Source organism: Cantharellus anzutake (genome assembly GCF_015039405.1).
Source record: "Cantharellus anzutake strain C23 chromosome Unknown EI90scaffold_122, whole genome shotgun sequence".
Lineage (NCBI taxonomy): Eukaryota > Fungi > Basidiomycota > Agaricomycetes > Cantharellales > Hydnaceae > Cantharellus > Cantharellus anzutake.
The window spans coordinates 105,341-122,030 of NW_024067072.1; the positions used below are offsets into that span (position 1 = coordinate 105,341).

General features: G+C 51.6%; 2 protein-coding genes across 2 annotated transcripts; both read right to left on the reverse strand.

Moving 5' to 3' along the window:
* Positions 1-2,661: 2,661 nt before the first annotated feature.
* EI90DRAFT_3134631 (uncharacterized protein) lies at positions 2,662-3,354 on the reverse strand (the record flags this gene model as incomplete). Its single annotated transcript, XM_039064680.1, has 4 exons — positions 2,662-2,919; positions 2,975-3,136; positions 3,196-3,242; positions 3,306-3,354. The coding sequence occupies 4 exons, from the start codon at positions 3,352-3,354 to the stop codon at positions 2,662-2,664; spliced, it is 516 nt and encodes a 171-aa protein (XP_038909082.1).
* Positions 3,355-13,632: 10,278 nt separating this feature from the next.
* On the reverse strand, positions 13,633-15,010 carry EI90DRAFT_3173059 (uncharacterized protein; the record flags this gene model as incomplete). Its single annotated transcript, XM_039066328.1, has 2 exons — positions 13,633-14,511; positions 14,567-15,010. 2 exons carry the CDS (start codon positions 15,008-15,010, stop codon positions 13,633-13,635), a joined length of 1,323 nt encoding a protein of 440 aa, XP_038909083.1.
* Positions 15,011-16,690: the final 1,680 nt, after the last annotated feature.

Consider the following 16,690-nt stretch of genomic DNA (forward strand, 5'->3'; position numbering starts at 1 on the left):
ACGCTTGATTTGGCTGTATATTGACGGGGTAGAAGTAAAGGCTAATCTGCCTTTTACAGCTACCCCGAGGGTTTATATACAATCTTATACATTCTCGGCACAAATAAATAGAGAAGCTTCTGCGACGCTAAATTAGCGTCGCAACATAATTATTACACAACACAACATCAACTGATGTTGTGGGCGGAATATAGACATGGGCCGGGGCCTCACACATACCCTCCAGTTCACCTCTGGTTCACCTCCACCTCTGATCTCCAGTACCTTCTCCGGTACCTCTTATCCTCATCTTAAACATTTATTAATATTCCTATCTACCCAATATTACTACAGACCTCCTAGGACCTCTGCCACCCCCGCAAAGGTTTTCCCACTCTCCAGTAGCTGTCACTAATTCCACCCTTCACTTACCCACTCCACAATGCTTGATAAGGTGATTCTCCCATGAGCTCGCTGACCCGGCAAGTGGGTAAGTCCCCCTTGGGTTTTCCCCTTTGTTCCCATTTGTCTTCTATTATGTATATAAGTCCTGTACTGTAGTTGATGGCACCTCAGTGCAAAATTGACAAGACTATCCCCCAGAGTTTGCACCCCTGTTCTGAAGTTAAGGACCAAGCTCTTAAGCATTACTGAATGTAGGCACAGCACTCCTCTCTGAGTTGCTGAGGCCACAGTCTTCCTGCTCATTCTCTACCTCTGGCCTCCTTCCAGGGAAAGGTCCAGGGAACTGCCCCTCCTCACCATGTTCTTGACAGAGTGGAGGTATGAGTGGTGTCCAAGTTTGGGGTACAGGATGGAAGTGGAGGTCATACCTTGGTGGAGGTTGGTGGAAGAGAGTTGGAAGGAGAGGAAGGTGGTGTCAGGTCCAAAGGTGGGGGCAGACTGGCTCCCACTAGCAGAGTTTGCTTACAACAACTGCATCCACTCATCCACCCACCAGACACCCTTTGAACTCGACACTGGGCAACACCCCAGAATGGGGACAGAACCCACCCATACATCTGAAGTGGAAGCTGCTGATGCCTTTTCATCAAGGATGATGAAGATGCAGGAGGAAGCAAAGGCAGCACTGGAGCATGCAGTGGACAAGATGGCCTGCTACTACAACCGAGGCCGTGAGAGAGCCCCCAAGTACCAGGAAGGCAACCAAGTCTGGCTCAGCGCCCAGAACTATACAACCAAATGCCCCACCAAGAAGCTGGACCACAAATGGCTATGTTATAAGAATGGAGTCTCTCATGACTGTGTTGACTGAATGTCAACCATAGCAGGCCCTCCTTATCTGTCTCCTCCTGTCTCTTTCTTATATTTCTCCCTGTTTCCCCCCTCTTACACATCCACCCAGTGCTAAGCTTTCCCCTATTGGGGTTTTGGTGCTGGCCAGTATGTTATTCCATTTTGCGAGACTCCTTGTGATCTTACTCATTCAGTAGTTACAGCCGATTCCAAAAAAACTTGCCGTTTGGATCTCATCAAAAGAGATCAGGTGATTCTCTTTTCCTGAAAAGGTTGACCAGATCCATGCCTCACGAAAGGGTTTCCTTATTTGGTTGAATCCGCTTAGCACTGGGGTCTGACCAGAAACATGACATAGTGAATTTTCAGGTCCACCCCATCTGACCAACATCTGACACAGCATATAGGACACATGGGGTGTCAGGGCAATAGCCCCGAACCCTGAGCCCCATGTAAATTAGATACATATAGTCACGTGGGCAAGTGGGAACCTCCGGGAAACTGCTTACACACCACTGTAAAATACACAAACTTGTATCACTTACAGCCTTGTGTGCTGAGCTACCCAAAGACCTCACACTTTTTTAAGTGCATGAGGTGTGTTTTACAACACAACCCACAACTCCAAAAATCTTAACATCTGACTCGGAAGCGCCTATGGTGCCTAAACACACCCGCAAGGGCAAGGTCGCATCTGCAGCAGCTGAAAGAGATGAAGTCCCTCGTAGGAGGGAGACGAGGGAGTGACAGTGGCTCCTCGTCCAGACCGTCCAAACGGGCACGGTCTGATAACTTGAGGGCATCAGAAGACGCCTGCGACCATTGCGCCCACTGGAGGCATGAATACAACAGAGCACGAAGAGATGCTGAGGGCATCTTTGACTCTCTGAAAGACACAGAGAGAGAAGTCGATCTCCAAAAAAGGGAGATCGAATTACTGAAACACGAGCTCAGAGAGGCACGCGCACTGGCAGACCTCGCTGCCAAACCCATCATGACAGGGGCCTCCCAGGTCAGGGGGAGGGGATACGGTTCCGGGCCTCATGAGGCGTGACCCCACATGGGGACTAGCGCATCAAGGGGTGGGGCACCGACTATCCTGCCACCCCGTGGGCAGGCAACCCTGTCCGGGTTGCATAAGGGCCCGCCCTCAGAGGGGCAAACCCATGTTGAGGGGAAGAGGGAGAGCGGTAGGCAACCGACGGCAGACCCTAAAATGGGGACCACTGCCAGAGGCGGCGGGCCGCTGAGTACCTCAGCACCCTATGGGCAAGCTACCCTGCAGGGAAGTGTCCACATGCTATACGAGACCGCCGAACTCAATGAGTTCGGCAAAGTCGAAGCTCCAGTCAACATAACAATCGACCCCAACTTCCCCATGAGGAGAATAAGGTAAGGGAGAAGGAGTGGCGGAAAGGAGAGTTGTCAGGTCCAAAGGTGAGTATCGGAGCGGACAGGGGAAGCATAGGAGGGTGACGGGAGGGTGGAGGTGTTGTGAAGGAGGAGCGGAGTAGGAGGAGGAGGAGTAGTGGCGAGAGGGGCGGTGTTCAGTCCGAGGTGAGTATCGGAGCGGACGGAGATAGGGGAGGAGAGGGAAGGAGGAGCAGAGGTGGCATGGGGGGTAGAAGGAGGTGTGTTGCCAGGACCGGAGGTGAGTATCGGAACGGCAGCGGTAGGGTATGACTCCGGAGGTGAAGAGGGTGGAGGTCCGGAAGTCGGGTCGGGGTCGGGTATGCACGGATATGACAGAAGTTGGGAGAGCACCGTGCCGGTTTGTCAGGATACCGAGCTGCTTGGAGCTAAGGTCAAGAGATCCAGTGGAAGTGGAGGTAAGACTAGGAAGGTCTGGGTCGGTCTCAATAGGAGAACCGCGAGGTGTGCTAGGTGACACAGGCTCCAGCTGAGCAGCGAGGGGAAATGAGTTGTATTCCAGCCACTATGTTACTATGTACAACATACCTGAGCAGCGAGGGGAAATGAGAGAAGAAAGCTGGTCTTCCTGCTCGCTACTCAGGGTGTAATATACTGTAGCCCACACACACAGCTAATCTACGAGGCACTGTACATACCAACAATCAATGATCCAGGTTTGTCTGGCTGTGTTGGATCATGGATCATGGAACATGGATCTTGGAGTGGGATCAGATCATAAGGCTGTACAGGGATCATGGATCATGGAATCTGGGTGATCATAGATCATGGAATCAGATCATGATGGTAAGTAGGCTGGAAGTGGCCGGAAGTGGGTGTACTCTGACACGGTTGCAAAGTTGGATGCGTCGCACTCGAGCCTGAAGTGGCCGTGGTCAGTGGGGAAAGAGAGGACAGGGGCCATGGTAACAGCTTCCTTGAGGGTGCGGAAGGCATCGTCTTTGCTTGGGCCCCAGTTCCAGGCTTGGGTCTTCCGGGTCAGCTGGTGAAGGGGGCATGCCTTCTCAGAGAAGTCCCTGATGAACTGGCAATAGAAGTTTACGAATCCTAGGAAGGATTGCACCTCCTTCACCTTGGTTGGCTAGTCGAGGACTCCCTGGATCTTTACTGGGTCCATTGTGACGTTACCCTCCGAGATAACGAGGCTGAGGTACTCGATCCAGGTTCGCTCGAACTTACACTTCTCTGGTTTAAGGAAGAGCCTCCTTCTCCTCAGCGTCTCCAGGACTTCACAGACGACCCTCCGATGTTCCTCCAGGGTGGCCGTGAAGATTAGGATATCATCCATGTAACAGATGACAACCTCCCGGTCGATGAAATCCCTCAGGATGTCGTTCATCATGGTCTGGAAGGTTGCTGGGGAGTTGCACAGGCTGAAGAACATCACCATGGGCTCGAACAGCCCTCGATTGGCCGTGAACGCCGCCCCCCACTCATCCCCATCCTTGATCCGGACGTTGTTGAACCCCCAGTGTAGGTCCAAGGCTGAGAAGTACTTGGCATTGCGGAGGCGGGCGAGGATGTCCGAGATGAGGGGGAGCGGGTACGAGTTTTTACTGTGATCTCGTTCAGCTTCCTGTAGTCCTGGACCAGGCGTAGTGACCCGTCCTTCTTCTTGACAAAGAAGACTGGCGCTCCCATAGGGGACATGGACGACCGTATACGCCCGTTCTGCAGGTTCTTGCATAGGAACTCATCCAGCTCTTTCTGTTCTGGGCACGAGAGTGGGAAGGTTTTTCCCCTGGGCAGTTTGGCATCCGGTACCAGGTCTATGGCGTGGTCCCAGGGCTTCCAGGGGGGCAACTGGTCAAAGGCTTCTTTGGAGAACACGTCCCGGAAGTCCTGGTAATGCTTTGGTACTAGTGTCTTGAACGACGTGGGCTCAGCCTCTGGGTCACGGGCCTCCTGGGCCATCCACTGCGAGGGGGTTGTGGTGGCTCTTAGGTCATGGCCCCAGCTTGGGGGGATGATCGGAGCGTAGATCCCTTCCCCAGGCTCCAGTGTGGGGTCCTGGTCATCCTGTACTCACGGTTGTCTGCAGGAGGACAGGCACCGGGACATGATGACCTTCTGTCGTGCCCAGTCCACCTCTGGGTTGTGGTGGAGCAGCCAGGAGTGTCCTATGATGAGGGATTGCCACCCGAGATTTGCGACTGCGAAGCATGCCCGCTCTGTGTGCCGCCCAAAGGTCAGGAGGGCTTCTAGCTCCTCGGTTATAGCTCCATTCTCATTCGGGGTTCCGTCGACATTATGGATGGGAATGGGCTGGGGAAGGGGGGTCGTCTCCAGATTGTGCTTCCGGATGAACTCAGGGCTTACGAAGTTCCTGGTGGCTCCTGAGTCCAGGAGGGCTGATACAGACACTGATGCGAGGGAGGTTAGGGCGGTCAGTTTCACCGTGAGGTTGAGAGACCTAGGGGATTGTTTGGAAAGGACGTAAATGGCTGGGGGGAGACCGCTACTTCGGGCGTTACTGCCCTTGGGGTCTTCTCATTCTCACGGGTGGAGGGTGCGTTTCTCCTCTTTTTCTTCGCAATGACTCGATGAAATTTTGGCATTGGTGTTGGCTTATGCGCGCTGCGGTATTTACATGAGCTATCTTCTACAGGTGGCCGGGATGCATCCCTCACCGGTCGCCTGCCTGACAATCCCTCTGAGGCTCCGCCTCTGGTTCCTCCTCCACTGTCTCCGTCCCTTCAGTCAACTGTCTCTTCAGCCCTTCCATCAGCACCCTTAGGTCTTCTGGGTGGAGATGTCGTACTCGGCTGACCCTGGGGTGTGGGCACTCTCGTGCGAGATGCCCTGGGGTGTTACAGTTGTAGCACCGCCTCTGGTCAGTCCTCGACCTGTCGAGATCCATCAGCTGGGGGCCTGTCCCTGACACGGGACAGGCTGCTGGAGTGGGGGGTGGAGGTGCGGGAGCAGGTCGTAGGGGGGTTTGTGCGGGTCGCATCTGGGATGGGGTCGCAGTTAGTGGAGGTCGAGCTGGCGGAAGCGGGGGTCTGGGCGGGGGTGCGCATGGTTGGGTGGCTTGGAAACGTTGCCACTGGTTGTCCAGAAGTGTGGCTTCCCGTTTCCACTCGGCCCAGGTGGTGGGCATGGGGCGGAGGCGGTATATGCTCTCCCTGAGCCGGGAGTTAATTGCCTGCTCGAATCAGTCGACCAGCCCGACATCCCCTAGCCTCGAGGTGGGTCCCAGTATCTCGAACTCCTGGATAACCTTATCCACAGAGTCAGTCCCTTGGCGGATGACTGCCAACTTCTGCCAGGCTCTGGCCTCCCGGTTTGGGTCTGTCAGGGCACACCCGCCTCACCCACCTCACCCGGCTCCACCCGGCTCCACTCCACCCGCTACCCCCTTCTCCCCCTCCCTATCTCCTCCTCCCTCCACTTCCCCCTCTTCTTATTTCTTCTCTGTCTCATTCTCTATTCTTTCTATTTCTATTTACATGGACGACTTCCCTTGATCAATGTACTACTAACCCGCCCGCGACCCACGCACGATGCACCCAACCCCGGATGCTCCGGACGACCCCTGGGTACACCCAGCACGCGCGCCTGCAGCAGATCCCTTCAGGATCCCCCATGGGGATACCTGGGTGGCTGGGGCTGTGCATGGGGACGACGTGGCAACTCTCATGTGACCTGAGCACCATGTATATAAACATACCTGGGGTGGGAACCAGAGAAGCAGTCTTCTTCTCACCATTCCCACTTCAGGGACGTCTGCCTGTGCCGGACCCGTTGCCACACATGCCCACTTCATACCCCACCAGGCCCTCAGCGCCAGGCGATATACCTGGACGCTCTCGACCCCGGACCGGTCCCTGACAGGGTCCTGGAACATGGCATTGAGTTCCGTGTTGAACTCGTCCATGGTAATGGTGGGGGAGTTGGCTGTTAACAGGGTGATCGTCCGTTGTGTCACCCACGCCCCTGCGGGTCCCCCTTTCATGTAGGAGAGGATGAAGAGGATCTGGGACAGCTCGGTGGGGAACTCAGCAGCGTGGACATGGAAGTAGATCCCGCACTCGACCTTAAAATGGTCAAGGTCTTCACTGGCTCCTGAGAAGGGAGTGGGGGGAGCGACCTTTGGTGGTTTGGGCCTAGGCGCGAGTGGGGGCATAGGGACAGGTGCAGGCGCGGGTGCTGGTGCAGGCATGGGTGGGGGGTGGTTGTAGGCTTGGCTCTCCACAATAGCTTGGAGTTCCTGGAAGCGGGCCAGCAGGTCGTCGTACTGCTCTTCTGACACCATGGCTGGGGAGATAGGGGAGGCGGGGGAGATAAGGTTAAAACCTTCTTCTGCTGTCAGGGACATGTCCAGGGTCGAGGGGGCCCGGGTGTAACGCCCAGCGCTGAGGCCGTCGCAAGGTGTAGAGTGGGCGTGCGTAGTGACGGGCCCGATCCAGGACGACGATCCCTGGCCACTCAGACTGAAGTGGGAATTGTGAGTTGTTATTTGTCAGGGACCGGTCCGGGGTCGAGAGCGTCCGGGTATATCACCAGCACTGAGGGCCCAATGGGGTATGAAGTGGGTGCATGCGGCAACGGGTCCGGCACAGGCAGATGTCCCTGAAGTGGGAATGGTGAGAAGAAGACTGCTTCTCTGGTTCCCACCCCAGGTATGTTTATATACATGGTGCTCAGGTCACATGAGAGTTGCCACGTCGTCCCCATGCACAGCCCCAGCCACCGGGTATCCCCATGGGGGATCCCAAAGGGATCCGCTGCAGGCACGTGTGCTGGGTGTACCCGGGGGTCGTCCAGAGCATCTGGGGCTGGGTGCATCGTGCATGGGTCGCAGGCGGGTTAGTAGTACATCAATCAAGGGAAGTTGTCCATGTAAATAGGAATAGAAAGAATAGAGAATGAGACAGAGAAGAAATAAGAAGAGGGGGAAGTGGAGGGAGGAGGAGATAGGGAGGGGGAGAAGGGGGTAGCAGGTGGAGTGGAGCCAGGTGAGGCAGGTGTGCCCTGACATTATTAAAAGAGAAACTATGCTACTTACCTGAAGTGGGAATCGTGAGAAGAAGGTTACTTCTTCAGTTCCCACCCCAGGTACTTTATGTACATGCGGCTTGGGTCACATGAGGTTTGCCACATCACCCCGCATACAGCTGCAGTCATCCAGGTGTCCCCGCGGGGGATCCTGAGGGTGAGTGCTGCACGTGCGCATGCTGGGTTGCACCGTGAGGCCATCCGGGTCGTCCGGGGCTGGGTGCGTCATGCACATGTCACAGGCGGGTCGATAATACATAGATAAGGGGAAATGTCATCCATGTGGATAAAGATAGAAGAAAGGGCAAGAGAGCAAAAGAACAGAAAGACAAAAGGAAAAACATGAAGTGAGAAACAATGCTGAAGAGTGAGGGGTGGAGGTGGGCGGGGTACTGGGTGAGGGCGGGTGGAGCCGGGTCGGGCAGGTCTGCCCTGACACCTAGTGATAAAATCGACTAGAGTTTCCCTCTTCTAAGTTCTCTTTGCCAGTTAGTAAATTAGGGCACGGATGTGTAACTAGGCACAGTGCTCCTGGTCTAGTCGCTGAGGCCAAAGCCCACCACCACAGGGATGTCTCCTTCATCCTGTATCCGGTCTCTGACAGTTTGGGTTGGTACAGCATGGGCGTTCTTTCTTTGACTTCTTCCCATCAGATTTACCATTACTTTTGTCAGCACCTTTTCCGGTTTTGGCACTCAATGCAGTCAATGAAACAGGTTTGTTCTTCCTTTTCTCTTCTCTGAGGATTTGGGCTATGAGTTTGTCACTGGCTATTGTCGATGCATCATCAAGATCTGCAAGGGCTGTTAGAACTGGGCGAGGGCGGACGATTCCGGAGGGGAACCGGAGACTTAGCAAGGAGGGACCTTGGCCTCAGCGACTCAAGCGGAGCGCTGTGCCATTGCTGTTTGTCCATTTGGTCCTTAATTTTACAGTAGGCGAGCAGGAAGTCTCTAGGGGGCATTTCAGGTCGATTTTAGACTAAGCCTAAAACAAGTATGTACAAGCACCGATACATATAATGGAGGGGGCAAAAGCACAAGGAAACAAAGGGGATCCGAATCGGAATGAAGGCGTCCGAACGGGAACAAAGGGATGACAGAAGCGGAGTGGTACCAAAGGTCATAAGGCAGAACCTGTGGTACGTCCGAAAGGAGGTAAGGAGGGCGAGGCCCAGAGGGGCAGGAGGATGAGGAGAAGTGGGGGTGATGACTAACTGGCTAGAATGGGAAGAAGCAGCAGTCCAAATAGGGATGAGGGGAAAATGCGAGAGATACATTACAAGCAGCGAAAGTGCCGAAGGTGATCCATGGAGCTCAGAGGTTATGGAGCTTATGGAGGTTATGGAGGCAGGGTTGAAAGTCCAAGGAATATTGGCAATGGTGTTTACATAGTATGAGGTCACCAATGCAATGGACTAAGGCCAAGGTGGAGTCAAAGTCCAAGGTAGGAACTATGACGGAGGCTCGGAGCAAAGGTACGAGCGGTGTCCAAGTACGAAGTATGGGACAGCGGCGAAAGGTTGTAACTTGGTGGGGGGTTGATGGAAGAGGGCCAGAGGGAAGAGAGAGGAGAGAAGAGGTGTCAGGTCCGAAGGTGAGTATCAGAGCGGATGGGAGAAGAGTAGGAGGATGATGGGAGGGTGGAGGTGTTGTGGGAAGGAAGTGGAGGAGTGGGAGGAGGAGTAGTAGGAGGGTGGCGAGAGGGGTGGTGTTCGGTCCGAAGTGGGTATCGGAGCGGACGGAGATAGGACAGGAGAGTGACAGAGGAGTGGAGGTGGCATGGGAGGTGAAAGGAGGTGTGGTGCCAGGACCGAAGGTGAATATGGGAATGGACAGCGGTAGGGTAGGACTCCGGAGGTGGTGAAGGAGGAGGTCCGGGAGTCAGGTCGGGATCGGGTATGCACGGATATGACAAGGGCAATCTGCTTGAGTGTGTCATATGATTCTGGGAGTGCCTCCAACACTATCATGGCAAACTTGGCATCAGTGTAATCATCACCTAGACTTGCCAATCAATCATGAAGTTCACACATCTGGATCAGTTGAGGTTCCAATGGTTTGGAATCGTCCAGTTGATAATGGCGAAGTTGTGTCATTACTCTCACAGCATCTAGGGCACCAACACTGTTATACCATTTGAATAGCTGAACCCAAGCCTCCTTTGCAAAATGTTTACCGTCAATGAGGGCGAGTGGTGTGTCATCAATGGTAAGTGTAATCTGAGTCAAAGCCACATCATTCTTCCTGTCCCATTCAACAATTGCAGGATCAGGAGCCACAGCCTTTTGGTCAGAGGAGGAGGTATTGGAAGAAGAGGAAGATGAGGAGGAAGTAGAGGCAGGAGGGTGAGGGGGGTCTGAGGTCTTCGGAAGACATTGGGCTCATGACCTAAAGTAAATAAGCTAATGCATGGACTCAGTCTCAAATGAGAGATCTAAGTTATTATTCCTTTACCTAATGTGCAGACTGTAAATACAATCAGAACTTGCATACAAGGAGGAATAAAAAAGGGTATCACCTCAGTCTCAAATGAGAGATCTGAGGGAGTGTGAAAAATTCCGCACATAGTGTGTTTTATACACCTAGTGCCAATATCACTTATAGCGACTGCCTGCTATAACTGGCAATGAAGTAACTATCAAGACAAAAGGTATGTATATACAATATCCTTAATTGATATTGCATCAGTAAAGAAAATATTGGTATGCATGGACATTGATATTCCAATATGGGTCTAACTAACATCACAACCATCGCCTGGCTTCTATCTACCAGCCCTCAAAACTAAGAAAGCCACCAAACAACAGTTTGACACACACCAGTACCTTCATCCAGATGATAGGGAAATTCTGAAAGTTGGGGCTTTTGTCAGTATGACTATTGGGGGGTAGAAGGAGATACTCATCCAAATAGTTCAAAAGCACCATAGCATGGCCAGCCTGGCTCCCCCAATGATGCATGATGGTGCTTAGCTCAATTACATTCTGATCATTAAAATATTCACCTAATTACTCATATTATCCTGTAGATAGCTTTCAATATATATTTCTCACCCATTTATAGTATGGTTTGAAACCTAAAGATGATGTGATTTGAGAGGAAAGATGGTGCAGCCAGGATCAAGATGATATTTGCTTATGTAAGTGTCACAAGACTACAACCTGGTTTGCTGACCCCTGTATAATGGGAATTATAGTGATGTGACATAAACAAATGAAGATATGTAGTGAAGGCTAATCCCTTACTAGAGTGCTTGCATTGCTTCACAAAAACCCACCCAGCATGTACACATTATTACAGAATCAAGAAAGGAATTTGTATTACAAATGTAATTAAGGCTTCGAGACAGGCGAAACTGAAGCTGATTTGGATCATTTTATAGCCCAACGACAATGGACAGAGGAAATATTGCATTGGCAGCATGCAATTGAAATAACGAACAAACAAGTGGAGGATCTCAGGAGAAGGGGTGCAGGCAGCAACAGGCAAGGATATGCACAGGTTCATGATGTGGTGGCAGGGGATTATGGGCAGGAGAAATGAAATGGTAGCCCCAAATGACTCGGGGATCAAGCTTGATGGAGCAGGTATGCAGAGATGTACCACCAAGTATTTAGGAAGTGCAGAAGGAACTGTGGAACCCATAGATGTGTCCAGTTTCCACGAGGGACAGCTGTCATATCCATCCACAGCCATCGTCTTCCACTACCTCCAACCCTTCTGGACTACCTCCGCTCCTTCTTCACTAACCTCGGAGCTCCCATATTCTGCAATCACCTCCACCTCCCTCAATGGTCACCACCCCCTCTTTTCAATATATTACCTACGCCTCCCTAAGTATGGAGCCCCAAAGGCCTCCAGACAGCTCCAACGTCCGCTGGCACACTCCCACCCCCACTGGGCAATTCACTTGCTTGCCCTGCAAGTCTACCTTCGGGTCTATCCCTCCTTTCCATTTCTGGGTTATCGCCTGCCATTCTGCTAACCCCGTAACCCAACTTGTCAGTAACATTCAATCGGCTAATGTTTAACTCCATTAGCTCCACACTGCTCGGTCCCACCATTCATGGGCCCACCCTTGCTGTAACTATATATACTTAACTTGTACATAGGTTACACTTCAGTGATAAAATCAACTAGAGTTGATCCCCTTTTAGTTCTCGTTGCCAGTAAGTAAATTAGGGCACGGATGTGTAACTTGGCACAGCACTCCTGGTCAGAGTCGCCATGGAGACAACTCCTTCGTCTCAATCCAGTCTCTAACAACAGCTGCGAGCATATAGTATCATTTGGCTGAAAAGAAGAGCCACAAATGATTTTGACAGGAGAAGGTGGCACTGGGAAATCACAAGTGATACATCCAGTGATGGAGTATTCCAAACACATAATGCTGCAGATATGTAAGATTGCAGTGGGGGCTTACACAGGGATAGCAGCGAGTTTTATTGGTGGTAAGATGCTGCATGTCCTTTTTGAATTAAGTGTGCAGGGAGTAAGGATGCCAAGTGGGTGGAAGATTGAGGAGCTTCCACGAGTGTGGTAGCCAATGGAATATCTGATTATTGATGAGTTTTTGATGGTGTCACAAACACTATTTGCACGAATGTCCATGATTCCGGGGCTAATCTGTCAGCATAATAAGCAACAATGACATCTCAGCAAGGGTTGGGTGTCATCATCTGTGGGGATTTCCATCAATTCAAAGCAGTAGGACAAGGTGGAGGCACACCACTTTACTGCAGTAGTTTGCTTAACACAAGGTCGAAACGTCAAGGAGGATTGGCACTTGTCGTGGAACTGGCAGTTGATTGCAAAGTGATAATCACAACAAACATCAGCACCAACATGGATATCGTGAACAAAGCAAGGGGTGAATCTTGGCAGATCGATGTGAAGTCATGCCTGAAAGGTGTCAGGGCACGCCTTTGGGTCACTAGCATAAGTAGCACATTGCCACATGACCTGTATCTCCATCAGCTTCTTCTTTTCTTCTTCTTCATCTCCGATCTGATCCAATCTGCGGCTGTCAGTTATGATGCCACATGATCTTCTATCTTTCTTGATCCAATACTACCGGTTTTAGCTAGTTGACTAGTTACCGCCTCTACCATGTATATATGACCATGTGCTGGTGTGGGCATGTCCCCCAGCTTTGATATCAATTAGGTTTCTGGGGCATCCTTTGTTGTGAGCATGCATGACCCTGACAAAAGGTGGGAAGAAATGAAGGTCTGAGCTGCATGTTGGTCAGTATGAATCGATTCTGCGGACCAAACATTGAAGACCTCGGCGCTAACACAATCCCATTGTTCCCGGTAACAAGCACATTTGAACTGTTCACACGGAAGCTAGGGTGAAGTTCAACCTTGACAAGTGACATTGTCGGACTTAGCACACAGACTACTGTCCACAAGGGCAAACATTCAACACTTATGAGATGGTAATGTGAAAGCAACGTGATGAGGAGAGAAGAAGTAACCGATATAACCGATAACTGTGCGAGAAAATATTCACACGTTTTCAGCATCAGAAGTTACGTAATTGTGGGCTGGGGAAGTGACTCTGCTGTGCAGGTAACAACCTCTTAGGCTTTTCACATCACAAAAATTCATAGGACCCACTACAGCACAGCAGGAATTAAACTCGAGTTGGTTTTGAAATCAAGAATTTTTGAACTATTTTTGCTTTCAGCAACATGGCCTTTGCGGGACATTTAGTCCAAAATACATTGTAGCAAATCACAGGTAAAACAGGACATAGAAAAGATGTAACAACAAGGATGATAAAGAGTGGTGGTGATGATGAAGAGGTGTTACAAAGAAGTGGCTTCAAGACATTGGGGTTAGTGGTAAGTAAAGAGCCCATGTCTTCGGACCAGGTGAGCACATTGACATTGGGCAGGACCTAGCAATAGGAGTTTAGAGGACAGAATCAACTACAGACTGAGCCACACCACCTGCAAATTTTAAAACAACAAGTCCAACATTGCATTATCATGCTCTGGTTGAATGTACCCCCCTCCAGAAACCCCATTGGGCCATTCAACACAAGGCGAGATCGATAGTGGGTATCGGGCTTCGCCGTGCTTTCCGGCCCAGTCAAAATCGATGAGCTGTACCTTCCCCTCCGTCGTAATCATTATGTTCGGTGACCGAAGATCTCCGTAGACAAAGTGTTTCGCGTGAAGCGACTTGATGATATTCCGGAGCGCGCCAAGTCTTTCTATCGGCGAGTTCCGGGCCGCACACCCTTCCTCTGACTTCAACACATCAGCGAGCGTGTTGCCGGCTACATAGTCCATAACGACCATTTTGAGCTTGCCATACCCTGGCATTGCTGGAATGACCTTGACTGGTCCACAATACAACAATTTCGGTGCGAACCCCTCGTCCTCCATCGCACGATGCACATCAGCACCATAATCAGTGACAAATTTGACCACAACTTTGGTTTTGTTGGCGGTAGCGAGGTATGTTTTGCAAGATGGGTCGGGATCAAAAGGTTTTTCATATGTAAACTTGACAAGTTTGCCATCGTGCTCGAAGTGGTCTGGAGAAGGGAAGAACCTAGGATGTGGCACTCCAATATCTATTGGGGAAAGCCGAGCAATGGTTTTGTACCAATCATCCAGTTGTGAAAGTGACTCTCTAAGAGCGTAGAGAATACGCGCAATCCGAGTGCACTGGTCTTCATCGTGGGAAGAATGAAAAGGGAGCCAAAGGAAGTCCGTCAGCCGCTGGACAATGCATTGGGATGTAATGACACCGCCCAGAATGGCAAACCAGGGTCCAGCTTGGGCGACAAGGAAAGTTGGACAGCAGCACCTCTGCGCGATATCCTGGGCCTGTGAAATACCAAGCATAAGGGGTTAGGCTGCAAGACAAACAAAAGAAACTAACCTCTTCCTGTTGGTATCGACGTAAAAATGAAAATGCAGCTTGAGTTGAAGGGTCAGAGCCTCCATCCCCGATTTCTTTCTTCCCTTCATTGACAAGGATATAGCTTGCGGGACCTGGGTGGGAACCCATTACACTACCGTCAGGTGCTGTGAAATCATCGTTGCGCACAGCAAGCAAGGAACGACCAATGATTTTCCCAAGGATTGGCTTAATTTTCAGCCGACGCTCCTCCTCGCTGCGGTATATGGCGGCGGATTTCACCAGCAGATTGTAGGTCTGCGATTCCAACTCGGGAGGGACCTCAAACCCAGGGTCAAAAGCTTTGCTGGAAAAAAATGCAAAAGCAGGGTGATAGAGTTGGATAGCGATAGCAACCGTGGGCTTCGGCGTCTCAGCAGCATATCGGCAGTCCCAAAGTGGGGAACTCTTCCCCTGGTAATCCATATAATTGTTTGACTTGGCGCGCACACAGGGTGACAACTCCCGGGGACCTAAACGAAGTAGATTCCTGTAATCTTCCCCTCATAGAATCAGTAGCTTGTCGGGGTTGATTCAGGAGTAATCACCCACCTCGTGTGAGATGCTCAATGATATCGTCATCCCCTCTACCTGTCGCTGCCCCATTTGGATCGATCAGTTCGTATTGTGCTAGGAGGGATATTTGCTGCATCGGGAGCAGGAAGGGATCCACAGGTTCGCCAGGTGATAGACTGTCCGCTATTTCGCTGAGATCTCCATGCGGTGGTACCTTTTCTGTTAGCGTCAAAGGTCTCTTAAGCTGCAAGTCGTCCATCAGTGGCAGCAAAAAAGAAGGACTAATGATTGACCTTCCAGAAGCGGATGATTACAGTGAAGTTGTTTGATATCCTCAGATTCTGGAGCACTGAGTCCTTGATATCAAAAAGCAACTGACCCCGTTGAGCCCGAATACGGCGAGCATCATCCGTGGGGATATTTGCCACTTTGATCCAGATAGATTCCATTGCGCACGTGTGCTTGAAGCTTCGCCCAAACACAGTTCAGAAGATGTAAGTTGTGACGCGGCTCCAGTGAAGTGAAGAAAACCAATAGTAGGCAGGGCTTGAACGGGATGCGGGTTTTACAACAATTTGCATCCGGAGAGTACCCCGGCATACACCGAGGGAGCTCCGATCTGGGAGAGGGCCGAAAATCAGTCTGCACGACCGCAACGTCGTTAAACTAGCAAGCGTGAGACGACACCTAAGTACAATAAACTCAACACCGTAACACAACTCAATAAAACCAAGGGGAACCACTAAGAATCCGGATAAAACACAGGCAAAGACCCCTGGACCTCGACGGGGCAACCTTCACTAAGCCCAAATACACCGTCAGGTCCCCATCCGGAAGGGGCTAGGAGTTGGGTACGCCAGACGGGAAACTGAGTTCCCGAGTACCCGGGTAATCCCGCAAGGATTAGGCTGGCGGTGCCACGAAGTATACTACAGAAATACCTCTCGTCCCAAACAAAACCATACCCGCGGTAGAACGCCTCAACGGTGTGTCTCCCCGCAACCTCCTACTAATTAAGCCACATACATAAAAACTTACAGTGGTTCCCCCAGGCCGCAAATATGCAAAACAACCGTAGTAACCTTAGTGACCCCTATCGCTCACCATCACCCTTAAGCTCCAATGGAGGGGACGACACAATGATTGAGGGCTGGGCCGGAGCGCACCAACACAGTACCCCCATTACCACTGACAAGGACCCGCCCACACTCACGCCCCCTCACACACTACTCCCATCCATTACCTCCATCCTCGAAGCAGCCAAACGCCACAGATCCCCGGACTCGGCCAACATCCAAGGCCCTGACCTTGCACCCCCCAGAGAGTGAAGGAAACATGAACAACCCTCCTAACCACACTGTGCCGAATCTCCTGACTTCCGCGACAGCGAGTTCCCCTCCAACTCCCCCACGCAATACCCGCCCCCCAGCCATAGCTGACGCACCTGACCCCGTAACCGCAGCGGCCCAGCGCCCACATGACGGCAACGAAACCTTCAACTACATCGACCTTGTAGGTGAACTAGCCAACTTCCGCGCCCACGGAGCGCGGCCAGCGAGAGTCCTTGCAAACATCAGCGAAGATCGCCTC